At 33.5% G+C, this 20,000-nt stretch overlaps 1 protein-coding gene across 4 annotated transcripts in view; it reads right to left on the minus strand.

The window, feature by feature from the left end:
- The window catches only part of LOC137632468 (NADPH oxidase 4-like), a 141,272-nt gene that overhangs the window by 36,633 nt on the left and 84,639 nt on the right, over nt 1-20,000 (minus strand). For all 4 annotated transcript variants that reach the window (XM_068364410.1, XM_068364409.1, XM_068364408.1 and 1 more), the window contains exons 3-5: nt 4,762-4,857; nt 2,480-2,723; nt 1,576-1,673 (exon numbers count right to left, since the gene is read on the minus strand). In XM_068364410.1, coding sequence (XP_068220511.1) covers nt 1,576-1,673; nt 2,480-2,723; nt 4,762-4,857 — 438 coding nt within the window. The remainder of the gene's footprint in view (nt 1-1,575; nt 1,674-2,479; nt 2,724-4,761; nt 4,858-20,000) is intronic.

Genomic DNA, 20,000 nt, shown 5'->3' on the forward strand with positions numbered 1-20,000 from the left:
AATCCTAATTTCTTTTTCATAAATCAAAATGAAAGTTTGTACTATTCAAATTCCACACAATTTTAGATCGCTAAATAACACTAAATCAAATTCAATCTAAGAGATAATCTAAAAGCTCTTTATAAAGATCAAGTACTCTTTCATATTCATATGACATTGGTAAGAATATCAGAAGTAGTAATGGAGGAGGCTGGAAAAGAGTGAAGGGAGGGAAGTCCCTGGGAACTACTATTTGCAGATGACCTGGAGTTGAAGGTTGAATCAGAATAAGAGGATATTAAAACATTTAAGAGGAGTTTGTGGAATGGGGAGGAGACAACTGAAATTCAATGCAAGCATAATACAGATTAAACAGTCTGGACAGTGGCAATGTAGATCATGTGGGAAAGGAGTTGTTGGTGTTTTGTATCCAATATAACAGAGCGTTACAAGAAATGACCAGGATTGCAAAATATGAACTGCATGAGTAATTATTAATGCCCAAATTGGGAGAGATAATAAAATGGAATAACTATATTGTGGTATAACGATTAGGTCTTACTAGAGGCAGAACTTTGCTGATACTTGTACCTTGATGTATCAAAGGTTTAAAAGTCCATCATGAATGGCAGAGACCAGAAACAAGTCATTGTGCTTGTCACGAAATGTCCTAGAGACCGACCATATATTCACATGGCCAGCATCCAAACCCCTCCACACCCAAACTAGGAACAGGGAGGACCAGGCAATGGCTGGTGATGGATAAACAGGGAGAATTATAGGCCCCAAACTCCCACATCTCACAAAGACAATAAGGTTCTAGGCACTAATTTAAACCAATAAGCTGAGAGCGAGGGTCATACTTCCATTCCTTGAATGTGAGCCAGGGACATCACTTAGTTACCATAAGGAAATAGAAAAAAAAAACAAGCAAAAGCCAGGAGGTAGCAAAAGGCGATTGCTCAATTACAGGTAAATAAAAATATCCCAGAGCAAAGACATGATACATGTATATGACCTGTACTATGGCATGCTGCAGAAACATGAGGAATGAATAAGGAAATTGAAGATTTTGAATTCATGCGACTAAAAATGCCAAGATTCATAGCAAGAATGCAATTGGAAGATTATATTAAGAATTAAAATATAGCTGTAAGCCACTGGGGTTCAGTGAATGGAAAATAGACTAAAACAATGAGATGGTTTGGATTTGTGAAAAGAAGAGATATAAAACAGATGGTCAGAATATCAATAGATATGGAAGTAGCAAGACAAACACCCTCAAGAAACCCCATGAAAACATGGTAAAATGACAAGTGAAAGCCAAGACAGATAGGAATTTTATGGAAAGGTGCACAAGAAAAAAAGACAACAGAGTTAGGAACTCCTTTAACATTTAACCTTACAAACAAAAGGGATGATAGGAAAAGATTATTGATGTTGCTCTTGTTGAAGATTGCTTGACCGTTGTGGTCAGACATGGGCTCTTGCTATTAAAGCATCCTACTGTAAAGGCATTAATGATGATGATAATATGATTTGTTGATAAATACTGTACATTTTAATTCAACTTCATACCATATATTATCAACTCACCTGACCCCTAAAAGCAGCTACATTGATTTCTGGGTACTGGTTACAATAGTAACGAGAAAAGTTGACAGCGTTGCCAATGTGAGCACCAGTATGCAATGCTGGAAAGTTTGAAGGAAAAATACAGAACACAGCCCATAACTCTAAATTCTACAAAATATCATCTTTTATTTATGGTAAATGTACAGTATCTTTGAAAAAATAGGCTATCATATATTACTCCATCATTTTATAAAGGGTTATAAAGACCTAAACTAAAAAATAACAGTCAATTATATCCCTTTTCATGCATTCAGTTACAAATGATGGTTAGATGAAATTTTGGAATTAAAAGATTGTCGATACTAATTTTTGACTAATACTGTACTTCATGTTACTAAATTATACACCAGAAAGTTAAATTTTGCTAATACGAAAATTTTTTTTGCCTGTATTTTCAGATAAAGAGTTTATTTTAATAATCCTTCTGCTTAATTAACAAGTATAGTATATTATTGTATTCAATTTACATTATCAATCTATTTGTAAATATCCCCTCAAAATATAAATGTACTGTACTGGATTCCAAAGTAGATAGTATATTAAAGATAGATTAATATGGCATTATGAAACACAATGCTATACAGTACTTTATAGTGTTTAATCAACATGGATCTGATTATCAACAGCAATTTCCAAGTACCTAAATGAAAACAAAATGAAAGCTTCCCCAAAACCCCCTTCTTAGGGTGGTGTGCAGTATAATTCCATTACATTAATTTAAAAACAAAAAATAAGTAAAAATGAAACAGTACAGTCATAAAATAATAAGTTTCAAATAATTCTTATGCTGCTAAATTCACAAAGCTTAAAATACTCAAGCACATACAATATCACAAAGAAAATTTAGCATTAAAAACCCACTTACCAGAAGATATTATCACAGTTAGAGCAATCATAGTGTGGACTGACTTTGCAGTCTGAGTCGCGCTACTTGTAAAAAATGCCGGCAGAGAAGCTGGACGATTTTCCTTGCCTGATCGGAATAATGATATGAAATACTGGAAAGCTGAAGAAAGGCTGGTTGCTAATGCCCGACACATAGGGACCACTATGACACAGCAAGATAAATTCAGAATTGCAGCTGTGCCACGTGAAATACACATACATACCTGGGAAAAGCCAAAAAATAAATAGCTGTATAGTCCTATAACTTTCTAAACTGTAGGACATTAAAATACATGATCTGAGTGGAGAAAAAACCTTCAGTACTTCCTGAAAATTCAACAGCCCATTGGTCTGTCAAACCAACTTTAAATCATCCTAAATTGCAATATCTCACCCAAACAGAACACTCAGTAAAATTCATTTTGCTTCTAAGTGCAACCCTGCAACATGGTATCCTTTTATCTAAGAGCAAAAGAAATTCTTCTCAGTTGGCTTTACCTTCAAATTAGTTTTTCTACCTATGGCATCAATATTTTAACTCTTCCAAATTATTCAGTTCATTAAAATTGACCAGTATGTTGCTACAATGTCAAACTGGTTGATCAAAGTTGACTTCCTGGCATGATGGCTGAAGGATTTTTGCATACAGAACAGTGCTTTCAAGTCAATGGGTTTGGTGGCTAATACACACAATCACATAAGTACTAAAATACAATAATAGAAGAATTAATTAAATTTTTCTTTCATTGAATCATCAAAAATATAACAAAATCACAATCAAATATCATAAAAAGCGCAAGTCGAAAGTAATCAAAATTGACGGCACTGAAAAATTTTTGGTAAGAATAATAGCAAAAAGGAAATGGCTCATACCTCTTCAATGTTACTAATAGACAATACAATGATCACAGTATGGACTTAGAAGGATAAAAAAAGAGACAAATAAGAAATGAGACTATTTTCATCAGATATTTAAAATAATTTGATACAAACTGTTTATTCCTTCGCCAACGTTGCTTCGAAGGTTATGTTTTGATAAGCTTATGTTTGTATGTCTGTCTGTGTTTTTGTAATTTGTATATCTCAAAAACTATTTGACCGAATCTCATGAAATTTCGTGGGATTATTGGCTATATTCCCAGGACAATTAGATTAGATTTTGGGAGTGATTGGGTCAAAAGTCAAGGCTAAGGTCACGAAAATGTTTAAAATATCTTTTTGTCATATTGTGGTCAATTTCTATCTGATTTGCATGAAACTAGGTCCAAAATTTGCATAATTCAATTGCCTATATTGTGATGTACAACATGATATACTGTAGTATTGTAATTACCCTTGTTTACTTATGTTTGTATGTGACTTGCATAACTCAAAAACTATTAGACCTAATTTCATGAAATTTGATTAAATTTTGGAAGTGATTAGGTTAAAGGTCAAGGTCAAGGTAACAAAAGGTAAAAAAATGACTTTTTGCTATATCATGGTCAATTTGTATCCGATTTGCATGGAACTAGTGCCAAAATGAGCATAATTCAATTACCTATCTTGAAATATACAACATGACATAAAAGTTATGTGCTCAACTTAGTGCCCATTCTGGTTTGATACTTAATACATGTAATATATGTTTATATATAATATATATATATATATATATATATATATATATATATATATATATATATATATATATATATATATATATATATATATATATACACCCACACACACACACACACACACACATATATATATATATATATATATATATATATATATATATATAGAGAGAGAGAGAGAGAGAGAGAGAGAGAGAGAGAGAGAGAGAGAGAGAGAGAGAGAGAGAGAGAGAGAGAGAGAGAGAGAGAGAGAGAGAGAGAGAGAGAGAGAATACTACACAATAACTTAAAATACATGCAAGAAATTATTTTCCTGAAAATTTCAACTAACCACAGTTATGAAAGCATCACATTCCAAATAAAGTCCTGACTTTGGTTTGTGGACTATTTTGATGTAAACAAGGAAATACCTAGATATAATTGACTTTCAACTGCTATAGGATTACAGTACTGTGTTTACACAATAGGGGCCTAGAACTTCAGTCTCGATATATCAAGGTAAGAGGCGTAGGCCTATATTTAGATTTTGTAAAGAATGACAAGATTTAAATGTGTCCCTGGCAGTAAATCTGGAGTGCCGTTCCCAATTGTTTTCATTGATCTTCAAACAATAAAAAAATCATATGTAGTAAAAAAAACTTACCCCTAACATCCGTCTGAGATAATAATACTTTGGGTCTTTCTTGTATCCCATGTATTCCACGTAGAAGAATCCGAAGCAAATAGCCACCCACGATATCTGCAAAGAAGAATGAAGCTATAGTAATAGAGGTCACCTTTGTTTAAGATTTCACACAGAGGAATTGAGTAGTTAAAGTAAATTCCGGAATAAGGCAATAAAGATATATATATATATATATATATATATATATATATATATATATATATATATATATATATACACACACAGTATATATATATATATATATAATATATATATATATATATATATATATATATATATATATATACACACAGTATATATATATATATATATATATATATATATATATATATATATATATATATATATATATATATATATATATATATATATATATATATATATATATATATATACAGACATCAAGGAATAAATGAAAAGAAATGAAGAAACTGAGATTTACGATTGATCTTATAAAACAACGCGTCAAAACTACTGAAGTCATCCGAGTCGAAAACACATTGATTTTAGAATTTCCTATTAAGGAAACTAGAAATAAAAACACATTACCTAACAACTTGCATATAAAGCGGAAGGGAGTTAAAAAAAAAAACTAAATAAAAGACCTAGGAACAAAATATGACGCATCATAATGAGTCAAACCACAGACAAAACTTGTTTGTCTGTGGTCAAACTTAACGATTTAAACTTAAAAAGTTCGTCTCCGGTGAAAAGTACAGCATTGGGAGTTATGTGACCTGAGCAGAATTAACTGCAGACCTCAGCACAATTCATGTGCAAGAAATTGAAATAAGGGACCAAAACCTCTGACGGTAAACTGGAAGAACACCATCAATAGTAGTAATTGAAAAGTGATAATTTCTAAAGCTGCGAGCAGCTCAAGGTATGTGCAGGATGCATCGATAAGAAATGTTAGGGTTCTCTTGTTTGAGGGTACACTCGGGCACATTATTCTATCTTATTTCTCTTCCTCTTGTTTTGTTAAAGTTTTTATAGTTTATATAGGAGATATCTTTAATGTTACTGTTATTGAAATATTTTATTTTATACTTTATTTTACCTTGTTTCCTTTCCTCACTGAGCTATTTTCCTGGTTGGAGCCCTGGTCTTAAAACATTTTGCTTTTCCAACTAGGGTTGTAGTTTAACAATTAACAACAAAACAACACGCATAGAGGGAAGAAATACATTGACATACTATAATCAATATAAAATAGTCTTACCTACGGAAGGAGCAAGGGACTGTTTAGATGGAGACTAGTAAAACACGGAAGCCAGTGAGTTTGATCAAAAGGTTAGAAAAAAAAGAGTAAAGGGTAAAAAATACTTGTTTATGAAAAATGAAAGTACAGAACAGTGTAAAATCATGCTACAAAAAAAATGCAGGAAAAATATAAGTAAAAATTGTAGAAGCAAGAGTCAAAGAGATTGGAACCATGTTTGTGAAGTGAACGGCCAGATATTTAGCTAAATAAACGCTCGGGTTCTTGTTAATTTTTGATACTGCATAATGATACTGTGCTTTGGAATTTCGTCAAAGAGGTATTGGTGGTTGTGAGAAGTCTTTCACAAAATAAAAACCTTACTGTTAACCATTACAACAAAAGTGAGCGTGAATTTGTGTCTCCAACTGACCCTCTTGTAATTTAAATGTACAAAGACGAGAACAAAATTCACAAAATTCGCTCAGGTAGGCCTATATCTAAAATTCTAAACTGTCCGTGTGGCAAATATGATGCACAAACCAGTAACAGTTTCATGAACTGTATAAATTTTTCCAAAGAGACTAGTAATAAAGAGCTATAGCATCGATGGAATATCCGTCTAAGCCAATATCATTAAAAGATTTGCTTAAACGTAAATAAAATAGAAAATTTAGTGCGATACGCAGTTTAAATATAATCAGGATTCTTAGCACAGTAAGTGTAAATTGTTTTCATTATACACGAATTTGAAAATGTCCAGATTTTGTCATACGCTGGAATACTTATTAAACAATTAGAAAAATCTTTAAAAATGACATCCCAGAATCTACACTTATTTTGAAATAAGTAAACAATAGCTGAAGCCTCCTTTTCAGCGCAGGCGCATATCTGTTGATCACTGCAACTTCTTGAAGTGTATAAATGTCATACAAAACCCATATCTTGTTTATCTTTCACACAATGCCGTCATCTTTAGCACGGCAAGTGTGGCCTCTTGAGACTTGATTCGGTAAAGTGGACGTGTACACGAGCAAACAAAATACACAATGACGTCATCTAAGTAAACACACACACCAAGGTCACCCATACTCTCAATTCTTAATTCGACAACCAAAATATAAACCATAGCAAACAACTAATAAACAAGTGATGCGATATACAATCCATTTACGAGTTAGATTTGGGTTTTTTTTTTTTTTTCTAGATCTTGGATCCCAGATTATTGCTCTCACGTCATATATGTGTGTATGTATATACATATACATGTATATATATATGTATGTATATATATATATATATATATATATATATATATATATATACTTACCACACTACATGTGTAACAACAATATTCATCAGAAACTACACTCCAAACTGGTTTTTTTTTCTTTTTTAATCAACTACAACAGCGTTTTTCAAATTCTACAAATCAAGCCAGTGATAGATTAACTGTTTCAGAAACTAATTCTTATTCCTTTTCCTTTCAAACCCACATATAGTTATTATCATGCTCTTATAGATTACACACAAACATACACATACACGCACACAATGGATCAGAGTAAAGTCTCCCACCATCACCATGCCGCAGTTGACCAGCATGGTGATGAAAATGGCCAAATCACAAACATGACTAAGGACATGTCTGAGGCCTTTATCCTGTACTTGACTAGAAACGGCTGCATTTGTTGTTGTTGAATATATATATATATATATATATATATATATATACATATATATATATATATATATATACATATATAATATATATATATATATACATATATATATATATATATATATATATGTATATATACATATATTTATATATACGTATATATACATATATATATACATACATACATACATATATACATATACATACATACATACATATATATACACACACATATATATATATATATATATATATATATATATACATATATATATATATATAATATATATATATATGTATATATACATATATATATATATATACATACATACATACATATATACATATACATACATACATACATATATATACACACACATATATATATATATATATATATATATATATATATACAGATAGAATAGTGTGCCTTAGTGTACGCTCAGGCAAGACAACTCTAACCCAAGACAGTGAAAGAAAATGGCACAGAGGCTACGACACTACCCAAGACTATAGAACAATGGTATGAGTTTAGGGTGTCTTTCCCCTGGAAGAGCTGCTTATCATAGCCAAATTGTCTCATATCCTTACCAAATGGAAAGTAGCTACTGAACAATTACAGTGCAGTAGTTAACCCCTTGGGTGAAGCAATTTTTGGTTATCTCAGAGTTTTCAGATGTATAAGGAAAGGGGAGAATATATAAAGAAAAGGCAAGAGTATGCAGTGTATGTATGTATAGGCAAAGGAAAAATGAGCCGTAACAAGAGAGGAGTCCAATTTCAGTTTTTCTTCATGTACAATAATCAGATATAATTTGACATCAAAATCATAACTTTTGTATTAACTAATCTGAGATTAGGAATACCAAGACCTGTTTACGTATAAGGGAAGGTAAGAAGAGGATATAGGAACACTTACTAGGGAGACGAGGTTAGGAAATGTTCAAGAACAATGAAAATTAATTTGTGATGCAGCTGAATGGTAGCGGCAGGGGATAGAAAAAAAAAAGATAATAGTCAGAAAGAAATAGAGGGTAATTGATAAAATAAAATATTTGGGGGATGAAAGTAATGAAGAACTTCAGAGAGAATGAGGGTTATTCTCACGGAAAGAAAAGGCAGAGTTCAATTAATAGATGGAGTCATAATAAAATATCATCAAGAGATACTCTCTCAAGTTGGGACAGTCCTAGTTTAAAGAGAATTAGTGAGAATAATTATAAAACTGGCTATTGACTAAGTAAGGAGAGCAATTAAGAAACTGCGAACAGACGGGGACTAGAAATTGATGTTATTACAAATGAACGACTCAAATAAAGTGGTTGACTTTGCTCAAAATGACCGACCAGGGGCTATATGACATCCCCGGAAGAAGGGAAGGTGTCAAAAGAATGGGTAGAAGGAATCATTATTCTATTACATAAAGGTATAGGAGATAAAGGAAACTGTGAAAACTTATATGATCATGGCATTACTAAGTATACCGATAAGTATATGATTTTTATAGGAAAATTAAAACTAACAACATTACTTATAGGGGTAGAATAGCATGTTACGAAACGATTAGGTTAGGTTAAAAATATCAAAGATACTGGAAAAAGTTGTGGCATACATTGACCTATAAAGAAATATTGAGAAAAAAATCATAAATGGGAATTTTAACAGGTATTGATGCATTGTATGGAATGTAAGGTTTTGAAGAATATTAAAGATTTCTTATGAGGCGATCAACCTTGTGTTAGAAGATTTAGACAGGAGTGTGACTGGTTTGGTGCACAAATTAAGTATCTGAGATTTAGTGTGTCACTCTTGACTCTTCATGAAGTGATTCTAAGAGACAGATAGTACAGAAAATGTGAAGTTCAAAATTCTAGGATAAGAAAAGGAGTCGTGGCTGGAACGTAGAATGTTTAAGATTTGCTGACAATACAGTACCCATTGGGGATAGTAATGAGAAACTGCAGAAACTGGTTAAAAGTTTAAATGTTTGCAATATGAAAAAAAAAAATCATAGTAAATCTGAGCAGGTGTAAGGTTTTATGGTTAAACTGAAACCAGATAGCTGGAGTAAGAATATTGATATGGGATGAAATGGAAATCTTTAATAGATCAAATATTCGGTGGCAAAAATAACAGATGGTAGCTATGATGAGATACAATACAAGGTTGGTCATAAAATGGACGAAAGAAGCAAGTAAAAGATTTGGGAGACATTAAAGCCAACTCTCCAATATGTAAGTAAAGTGTGGACGTTGCATGTAAATGAAAAAATAATATTGAAGCAGTTGAGAGGAACTGGCGGTACAGTGTATTTGGTACATAGTTTATAATGTCTACTTATATATGATCTTCCATTCACAATTCATCAAGGGTGTAATACTATACAGAATAAGGGATACTCGCGTGACACCGTAAACTGACTATACAGTACTCATAAATGGTTTTTATGAGTCTTGAGTTGTCATAGTGCTCCGCTCTCTCTCTCTCTCTCTCTCTCTCTCTCTCTCTCTCTCTCTCTCTCTCTCTCTCTCTCTCTAAATGCTAATGGCAGTATGAGATACAGAGACAGGAAATAAGTATCTTTTCATTCTTGCGAAAACCTAGATGTTAAATTCAATGTTTGTTCATATATCGTGATTAAAAAATATACTTAAATTATCACTTACCGTTATTTTAGAACCTAGACCTTTCCTTTAAGTTCATAATGTATATATATATATATATATATATATATATATATATATATATTGCAATGCAGAGGCCGGCGTAACCATCATGTTTATGTTCTAAATTGTTGGCCTAGTCAGTTTCATTGTGAGGTGTTTAAGTCAGCTATATCAAAACGTAGATTATGTAAAATCAAGTTAGTATGAAAAAATAGCAAAACAGTAACAGTGAAAGAAATAATGGCCAGCAAAGAAAACAATTATGTATACGAATAAGCATGATATTTACAATATTTTAAGATTCACAAAATACTCAAAAGTTCACCTATTATTAGTCATTTATAGAATCGTCATATTCTAATACAGGATTTAGTTTTGTAAGTCTCTATGATTTGAGATTCAGATGTTAACATGATCGGCGACTTCTGAAGGTCAAACAAAAAAATTTCGGAGAGCAGTTTCGAATGTAAAAGATTATAATCAATTAGAAACACAGCTTCTGATGATATCCGATCTTCTAATGTTTTCTTGTTATATTTGTACATCAGAAATGTTGTAAAAACGGGAAAAAATCTGTATCACAAAAATGTCTCCACACGAGCAATGTTAACCATGTACTATAAACACATTCAGCTCTCTTAGCCTTTCCATAAATATTTCCTCGAAACTGTTTTACATTTGCGCTTTTAACACTTCAAGTTCCTTTCAACCCGGGAAATTAGTGACAAAGCTAAAAGTGGACAAGAAGAGCGTTTGGGAAGGTTTGCTATTTTTTTCTCTAAAAGTTCCTTATCCACTTGTATAGTCAGGCGCTGTTTCTGTGTTGGAGAGAACATTGGTTAGATGGCACGGGGTGAAGAGATAAGACCCTCCCCTTATTTACTTTTCAGATGCAAAATACAAGGCATAGATATATTCATACCTTGGCAAAATATGCGGTTGTTTTGACAGGCGAAAGTGAGTTTGGCATTTACGTAACGAGGAGGGGAAGTCCATACTTGAAGAGATGTCTGTCACTCGTTTTGTTTATCTTAATCTTTTTTCTTTCGTGGAATATAAGGAATATATATTAGCCGTCTGATTTACTAACACGTTTCGACTACAACGGCACAAATTCTGGATAATAACTGAAAGACATTAATTGTCAAAAGTGTAATTAACTAGAAGAGACAGTGGCAACAACAGCTGTGTAGACTTGGATTTATACATGCTAGTCCTCAGAGATTGATTGATTGATTTTGAGTTTAATGGCATCCCGACATCGAAGGTCATTGACGTCAATATCTTTTATTATACATAAAGAATAAAAGAAAATTCAATCTAAAACCATAGGAGCGAAGATGTACTTATTTAAGCTGAATAGCTTTCAGAAGATTCTGTTTTTGAAATAAATATAAAAATATCACTAGCATACTGTAGTACCACACGTCCTGCCCAAGAATCTTCGGCAAGGATGAACACACCATCCTCACCTCGAGCCTCAAATAGATATCTGTTTCTCAAGGTGCTAAGAGTGGGGCATTCGGTCAACAAGTGCCTCACGTATGTGCGCGTGTATATATATATATATATATATATGTATGTATGTATGTATGTATGTATGTATGTATATATATATATATATATATATATATATATATATGCACACACACACTGGATATATTGACGAACTAAGAAGGGTTGAGGGTGTGGACTGGGATAGTACTCTTAAGACCCTAATCAAACACGCGTGGAAGGACATGTCCGAGGGGCCTTTGTTCTGCAGTGGACTAGTAACGGCAGATGATGATGATATATATATATATATATATATATATATATATATATAAATATAAATATAAGGGTGCAGTTCCGAGCAAAATTAGGGTACGTCACTATCATAACATTATCTCTTAACTTGTAGATGTGAGATAAGCTCCAATGCAGAAATCTTCCATATCATCAGCCAGTACATAAATAGTAAATAATATACGCAGAAAGGTGAGCAAAGGTGTGCAGCACCTTTATATTACCACAAACCTCTGTCCCCCAACCATATCTGCTGTGGCACTTGTTTGTTATCACCTACACACTTGCGCTCTCTGGATATTGCTTCCCTTGTATTTCAACACCTATAACACCACTAGTAATCACTTTCTCAAACTCTCTTTCCTCCCCAAAACTCCCAATTTCTCAACAGTTACCATCGATTATGCACTTTTACATTCTCCATCCTGTCAGCCATCAAACTGCATTCAGAGAAACTAATTAGCAAGTGTTAGGTAAAGTTCCATCTACTCCTTTTCTTTACCCATTCTGTGATTCAAATTTATTCACATTAACATACCAAATGAGCCCCCAACCACTTTCAGTATTCCATTTGTCAATCTTTCTTACCTCTATTTACCCGTATAACCTTATTCTTGCCAACATTGTCCAGCCATGGGGTCTAGGAATAAAATTTCCCATAAAATTTAACAACTACTATCAAGTAACGGAGTGCTACCCATACAAGTAACATTAGCATCAATTTTTCAATAAGGAACAGTTTTTGGTCCTATTTTCTTCATTGCTACTTTACATGATAAAAACAACATTCAGATAAAGCTCACTGAAATCTTCCCGTTGGGACTTTTACGATCCAGAATGCAAAATCTCTCAAGAAAACTGCAAATAATTTAAAAAAAGAACTAGATTCTCATAACAGCTATTCTCCCTTGACAAAGAGAAATAAATATAGACTTTAATAGGAACACCACCAAACGTTGGTAAAGAATCTCAAAATATGGCTCAATATCCGCCGAAAACGCCATTGCGGTGAATAAAAGCCCCAAATCAAACACCATGGAGGCAACATTTCTGGCAATCTCTAAATGTCAAATCATGGCGACTTAATCAAAGCAAGCGGTCGTAAATTGTCAGCATAAAATATGAAAACATTAAAAAAATGTTTACCAAAATGGTCTTACCAATCTAACAAACCAGCCACATCTAAAGTTTCTCTAAGTTTAGATTCGTGACTCATATTCAAAGTCGATAAAAAAAATTCTACGTTGCAAAGAAGCCTCATGAGATGATTAATACATCTGATAAAAAGTCAAGAGCTCAAACGGATCCCTCATAAGCAGAGTATATAAAATAATTTATAATGAGTCTCTTAATATTGCCAATATATACAATCTTGATGTGAAAATGCTTTTCACTTACAAAATTGTAAAAAGTGAAATAAGAGGATATAGTTGGAGCGACTACGGTATATTGCAAACTAAACCAGCACAGGAACCCAACAAAAACATCATCATCATCATAACAACAACAACAACAACAACAACAATAATAATAATAATAATAATAACACGAGGAGGATTATATCTTGAATGGGAGACTTAAGGTAATTTCAGTGTAGTTTTTGTTGTTGTTACGAAACACAAACACCCCAAAACCAACATACGTAACATCAGCGGTCTGACAAAGTCCAAACAAACAAGGGAGTCCTGCGCTTTTCCTTCCTTAATGAGTTCCAAACCAACACAACCTGCTCCTTCCTGCCGCCTCCTTCCCTCCTCAATCAATCAAGAAAGGCCCTAAATTGCCCCTTCGTTTTCAAGAACTTTCAATCTGGATTCGGTAAGATATACAGCTTATATTCTCACAGAATTTCAACAGATTTTCAAGGTCTGGTGTAAAACTTTGAGTAATATAAATATTTTCAATATCATTGTATATTCAGTAAATCAGTTATTACATTAAAACGTAAAAGTGGTTCACGATAACAAGAGATTTGCTTTATTAATCAAATTATCTCGTTAGTGGATAAATGAGAACGTAGCAATCCGTTAATTTGGGCCGTGCAAAAAAAAAAAAAAAAAAAAATTCTATTGCAGTAATCATTTACTTTTTTGGTGTCATTATAGACTCATTTTCGCCCATAAGACTGCTGAGAGAGAGAGAGAGAGAGAGAGAGAGAGAGAGAGAGAGAGAGAGATGCATGAACGCTTGTAGAGCTGTACGAAGGAATTGTATGGCATAGAAAGGAATGCTCAAGCAGATAGGCTATAAGGAAAATGCAAATTGATGTTGTAAATTAAGAAGAATTACAGAAAACGGGAAGAAGATCCATGTTTGGCTAAAAATATACACGGAGCCTCACAGTCTCCCGACGACACCAAACCAGCACAGAACAAAATGCTCACATCAGAGAGTAATAAATCATAAACCTTGGAGTAGAGGTCTAACAGGCTGCCAGTTTTAATGAAGAACTGCAGTTACCAAAGTAATAATTTAGGATTTTTTATGATTTACCCAACTACAGGAGGTAAAAAGAGACATTAGGTAAGATTTATTCTGCCCTTACAGCAAAGGGACAAAGGCCCGCAACTTACGACACAAGCCACTTACCCAACTCATGTGAGTTATTCCATATGCTAATTGAAACTCTACCATTTTTCAGTATTTTCTATGGCCATAAATTACACCCTAGCGTTAGTTCATTTCCTATAAATAGTACCTCAGAAAGAAGTGTTCAATTTCCAAGTTTCAATACAATTTGTCTTGTTTAAAATATGAAATTACGACGAAACAGATACTAACATTACAATAAAGGAAAGAACTAACGTCTAATAGTCCAATTTTGTTGGGTTTACTTTTAGGAGCGAAAGTCCCAGGATGATATTAAAAAAGGGGAGGCAATTGCAGTGCACGTGGATATACAGTAGGTTAAGTTCCTACAGCAGCCTCGTTATTTAACCCTAAGCGTTCACATTCCTATAACCATTCTTGACAAACAAGGAAACCCAAAAGGTATACGGTCAGAAACCTTTCTCTCAGGATGAATTTTCGTAATAGCAAATTGTACATAACCATACAGTCCCATGGCAGGAAAATAAAGATTAATCCACTAACTTACTCTAGGCACAATTACGGCAAGAGAAACGGATTAGAAAACACAGGCTGCTGACAAGAAATTTAAAGAAGCCTTATGGTTACGTAGCAACCTTAAATAAGGTTTATCAGTACTACTTCAAATCAAACTTATTCAAGGTGTACTAACAGGAAAGTTCATGAAAAGAATATTAAGAACTACGCAGACTTAAAATTGGTCTCGGCTGCCATATTTCTACTTTTGCCAATCAGGATGCAGTTAATATGATAATAATATCTATCTAGGAGTGCAGGGCAGTTGAACCCTACTGTTGTTATCAATACTTTAACGAAATCGGGATACATATTTGGTTAGAGGAAAGGGCTACCTCCAAAAGGTTACCTACAAGTTTTGCGATTATGCCAAACTTGCTTCTCCTCTCTTGACCTTTCACTTCATGCATAGCGACAACATGAAGTATTCATTCCATTTTGTATACGGTACTTTTGATACGAGATTCCATTACGTTGATAAATCCTGATAAAATTTGAATTTTAACCCTTTCGCCAAATACACATTCAAATCCATTCTGCAGCTCTCAATTGAAGACAGTGGCTGCAAAGTTTCATGCTCTTCACTGTGAAATCAGGTAAAAAAAAAAGGACTAATTCAATCTTTAATTTTTGAGAGTTATCTATCAATTACACCAGGGGCTTTCGACCAGAGGGGTGAGATTTCAAGTCTTCAGGGGGAAATTGAGACCACAATAGTAAACTCAAACTTTTAGAATGTTGATTTTATTTCGCCTTTAGGCTCTGCAGTGGCCAGTATAATAATAATAATATATGTAAAATTGTAAATATATGTACTAATATAGAAAAAATAGAATGGATATTTTTGTTTATCATGGACATATTTGAAATAAACTTTTTGAAGTAGTCAAGTGTTGAAAGGAGAGGAAATGACATAGAGACATGTGTTGAAAGGGATGCGTGGGGAAAACAGATATAAAAGGTCGAGCACCACAGCATTATACTTTCAGAGAACTCATTTGCCAAGATACATTAAATCTTATAGATATGCGACACAAGTAATAAAAAGACAGGAGTTGCTCCTTCCCAAACTACCCCCACCGTAAGGCTCTACACACTGTTCGTTGTAAAGATTCAATCAACAACAGTTATAAATACTAAATAGTGTAGCCATGAATAAAAAGATTAATTTCCATTGACGGAAAATAGTGTAGTAGTAATTTTTATATTAAGACTCGAAAAATAAATTTGTTTTACTCATGCTAGTGTCACATCTATACAAACAATTCATGAATTAGAATTTCCATTGTTACCAATTCCAGTTTTTTCATGGATGTATAAAACTGGTAATACTAATAAGGCATTAATCTGAAGCATTCTTAACAATTCTTAATCAAGAATAGTCTGCCATCCAAGCTCCAACAAGTGGAGAAAACATATATCAACAACACTTCTTCTTTTTGCATATAAAAAAAGAGAACACACTAGAGGTAAAGAGAAACAAATCCAAATAAACATATAGTACATACTGTATATACAAGGTGGCGCTCAACATAATATGGCTCTCTCTCTCTCTCTCTCTCTCTCTCTCTCTCTCTCTCTCTCCCTGTTACATAAGCCGGGTTCTTCGCGATAAGCGTCTCATATAGCACATGAGGCGCCTCAAACCACCCACCAGAGACACATTAAGGGATATTGAAAGCATATGCAGAAAAGCCACGGAGTGTGCTTCTAAGTCAGAGGACGCAGCTGATGGCCTGGCATAGAGCATCATGCCTAAATCAGAATTCTTACGTGGGACCTCGTTTTGGATATGCTATTTTCTTTGGATCTAGATGGCAGAAATCTCTTTGACACTTTTCGGTACCGTTATCAGGAGAGAGAGAGAGAGAGAGAGAGAGAGAGAGAGAGAGAGAATTGTATGAAAGTATAAATTCATTGTATTAATATACCGCACAAGCAATAGTGCTAATGAACAATATCTATCTATCTATCTATATATATATATATATATATACGGTATATACATATATACACACGCATATAATTATTATACATACATACATAATTATATATTTATATATACTGTATATATGTGTCTAATGTGTAAATATATATACGTATATATATACACATATACACACACACACACACACACACATATATATATATATATATATAATATATATATAACTATTTGTTCAATTACAGGGTTACTGACCCAGCAGCGTGCGCAAAAGTTGAGAGAGAGAGAGAGAGAGAGAGAGAGAGAGAGAGAGAATCCTTTTCTGCCTGACCTTGAAAAGTTCGATACAAAAAACGCCCATATGAACACTGAAATGCAATGCTCGTTCTGTTGTTAGGCGAGCAAAGGAAACTCGCCCCTTCACCGCTCTCACTTCCCTTCCCTTAACCACCACCCCTTCAATATTTAAATTATTCATAAGTCCACACGACAAGGTCATTCAAGCCATAGCCATGGATTATCGGTCAATGACCCAACCAGTTATTCTTTCCTCAAAAATATCTTTCAACTTTACGATGTGTTGCAAAGCATAAAAAAGTTTACTGATAAAAAACGCCATAAAACTATTTATTGGAGCGAAGAGTATACGATAGAAAAAAATACCCACGTGCAGTATTACGAAAGTCTTGAAAATATAATTGCAATCGTTCAGGAGCCGATAGAGGACAGGAGAGTGTCAAGGGTGCAATGTCAATGTCATGAGATCTTGCAATAATGGCTTGAGGGGATTGGTAACGATTGGGCTGAAATTCCAATACGTTACCTAATACTACTCTCATCGGTTTTCACTTACATCGTATTGGCACGATATATATATATATATATATATATATATATATATATATATATATGTGTGTGTGTGTGTGTGTGTGTGTATATAAATAAAGTGTATAAATGCTCATCTATATTCATATCTCTTTCAAATTTAAGGATAGCAGGCTTTGCTTTCAATGCTTCTTTGATAATGTCACTTCTTAGAAATTACAAAAGTAAAAAAAAATCGTATGGAATACATTATCGATATTCAATTGCAGTCGACGTAAAGCAATCCGAATACTAAAAACTAAGTAAAGGCCCGGTCCCACCGCCCGAATGTTGCTGAAGCGTTCCTTGAACGGTAGGGAGGTGGACCAAACCCTCAAAAATTTAATTTAACGTTTTTACGTTCGGTCTCTATTAGGCTGCTGAACGTAGCAAATCCTCGCATATTTTCGGGAGTTTTCTTACACCTCTATTATGGAAGTTGCTAACTTATGCAATAAGGATATTGGTATACAGGATGTCGAAAAGTTTCAGTCGCTTTTTTTATTAATACACTGTTTAAAAAAACCCCGCAATTTTAATCAAGATACAGATAATTCTTACCCTACTTTATTATCTTTTACAGGTTGGTGACTGTAATATCACTCCGCTACGCTTTTCGACATCCTGTATACCAATACCCTTATTGCATAAATTAGCAACTTCCATAATAGAGGTGTAAGAAAACTCAGGAATTATGAGAGGATTTGCTACGTTCAGCAGCCTAATAAAGACCGAACGTAAAAACGTTAAATTAAATTTTCGAGGGTTTGGTCCACCTCCCTACCGTTCAAGGAACGCTCCAGCAACGTTCGGGCGGTGGGACCGGGCCTTAACAAACACTTCTTAAGGAGAGCTGACTAATAACCAACATGTACTCACTTCACCAAATCCCTTTCGACCAGTACCTAATGTAACAGTAATGTTATTCGTGCCCTCGACAGGTAACACGCACTCACGACGTGGGATGAATGGCCAAGCAAAATAACATTTAAAGAAACTTGAAAAGGAGCAATGAATAATTCAATAAATGCCTTGACAAAGGTATAGATAATCTTTTATTGGATATAAAAATCTTTCATCGACGAAGAAAGTCTGGTGGGTAATTTTCATTTGACAAAAGTATTTTACAGTAACATGACTCAATTTCAAATGCACCTAACACCAAATTAAAAAAAAAAAAAAAGAAAAAAAAAGTTATAGCTTTTCAATTAAAAACATAATCATTCATAAAAAGATTTCTTTCTCTGATAAGTGGCTGGACTAATTATTTTTCAAAGTAGTCAACTAGTTTTCTTCCTGCAGTAACTGCAACATACGAGTCACAATCTAAACGTGGAGCGCTGCTGAAATACGAAATATCAGGACATAGCGGTTAACATGCAGCAATTTTGGACATAATAATCAAATAGAACTGCTAGACTGTACAGTTCAGGCATAAGTGCTCTACACCGCGCTCAGTTTCTATACCTATTCATGGTGTCGTTGAAGGATGGATTGCCGACGGAGTTTCTTTGTTCAATGCTGGTGAAGATGCTGAGAGCTTAAATAAGATACGAAGAGGACAGATCTCCAGGCGAGATTGTGGGCTTTTCAAGTAAAATGGTAAAGTATCCCACTGTAGAAGTTTTATTCCAGCTGTGATCAAGTAGTGGAATAATCTTCCTAATCAAGGTAGTTGAATCGATGAAACTGTTGAACAGGCTGACATGAGTCTTTCTATACTGTATTTATGAAAGATCTATTTTAATGTGGTTACTGTACTTAAAATATGTTAAATTAATTGCTCCTTATTTCTCTTGTAGTGTATTTATTTACTTATTTCCTTTCCTCTCAGGGCTATTTTTTTCTCGGTTGGAGCGCTTGGGCTTAGAGCATAAAATCATCAAAATCATTATTACTAAAATTATTAAAAATATTAAAATTATTATACAAATTATTAAAATTATT

This window comes from Palaemon carinicauda, chromosome 41 (assembly GCF_036898095.1).
Source record: "Palaemon carinicauda isolate YSFRI2023 chromosome 41, ASM3689809v2, whole genome shotgun sequence".
In the NCBI taxonomy this organism is placed as follows: Eukaryota; Metazoa; Arthropoda; class Malacostraca; order Decapoda; family Palaemonidae; genus Palaemon; species Palaemon carinicauda.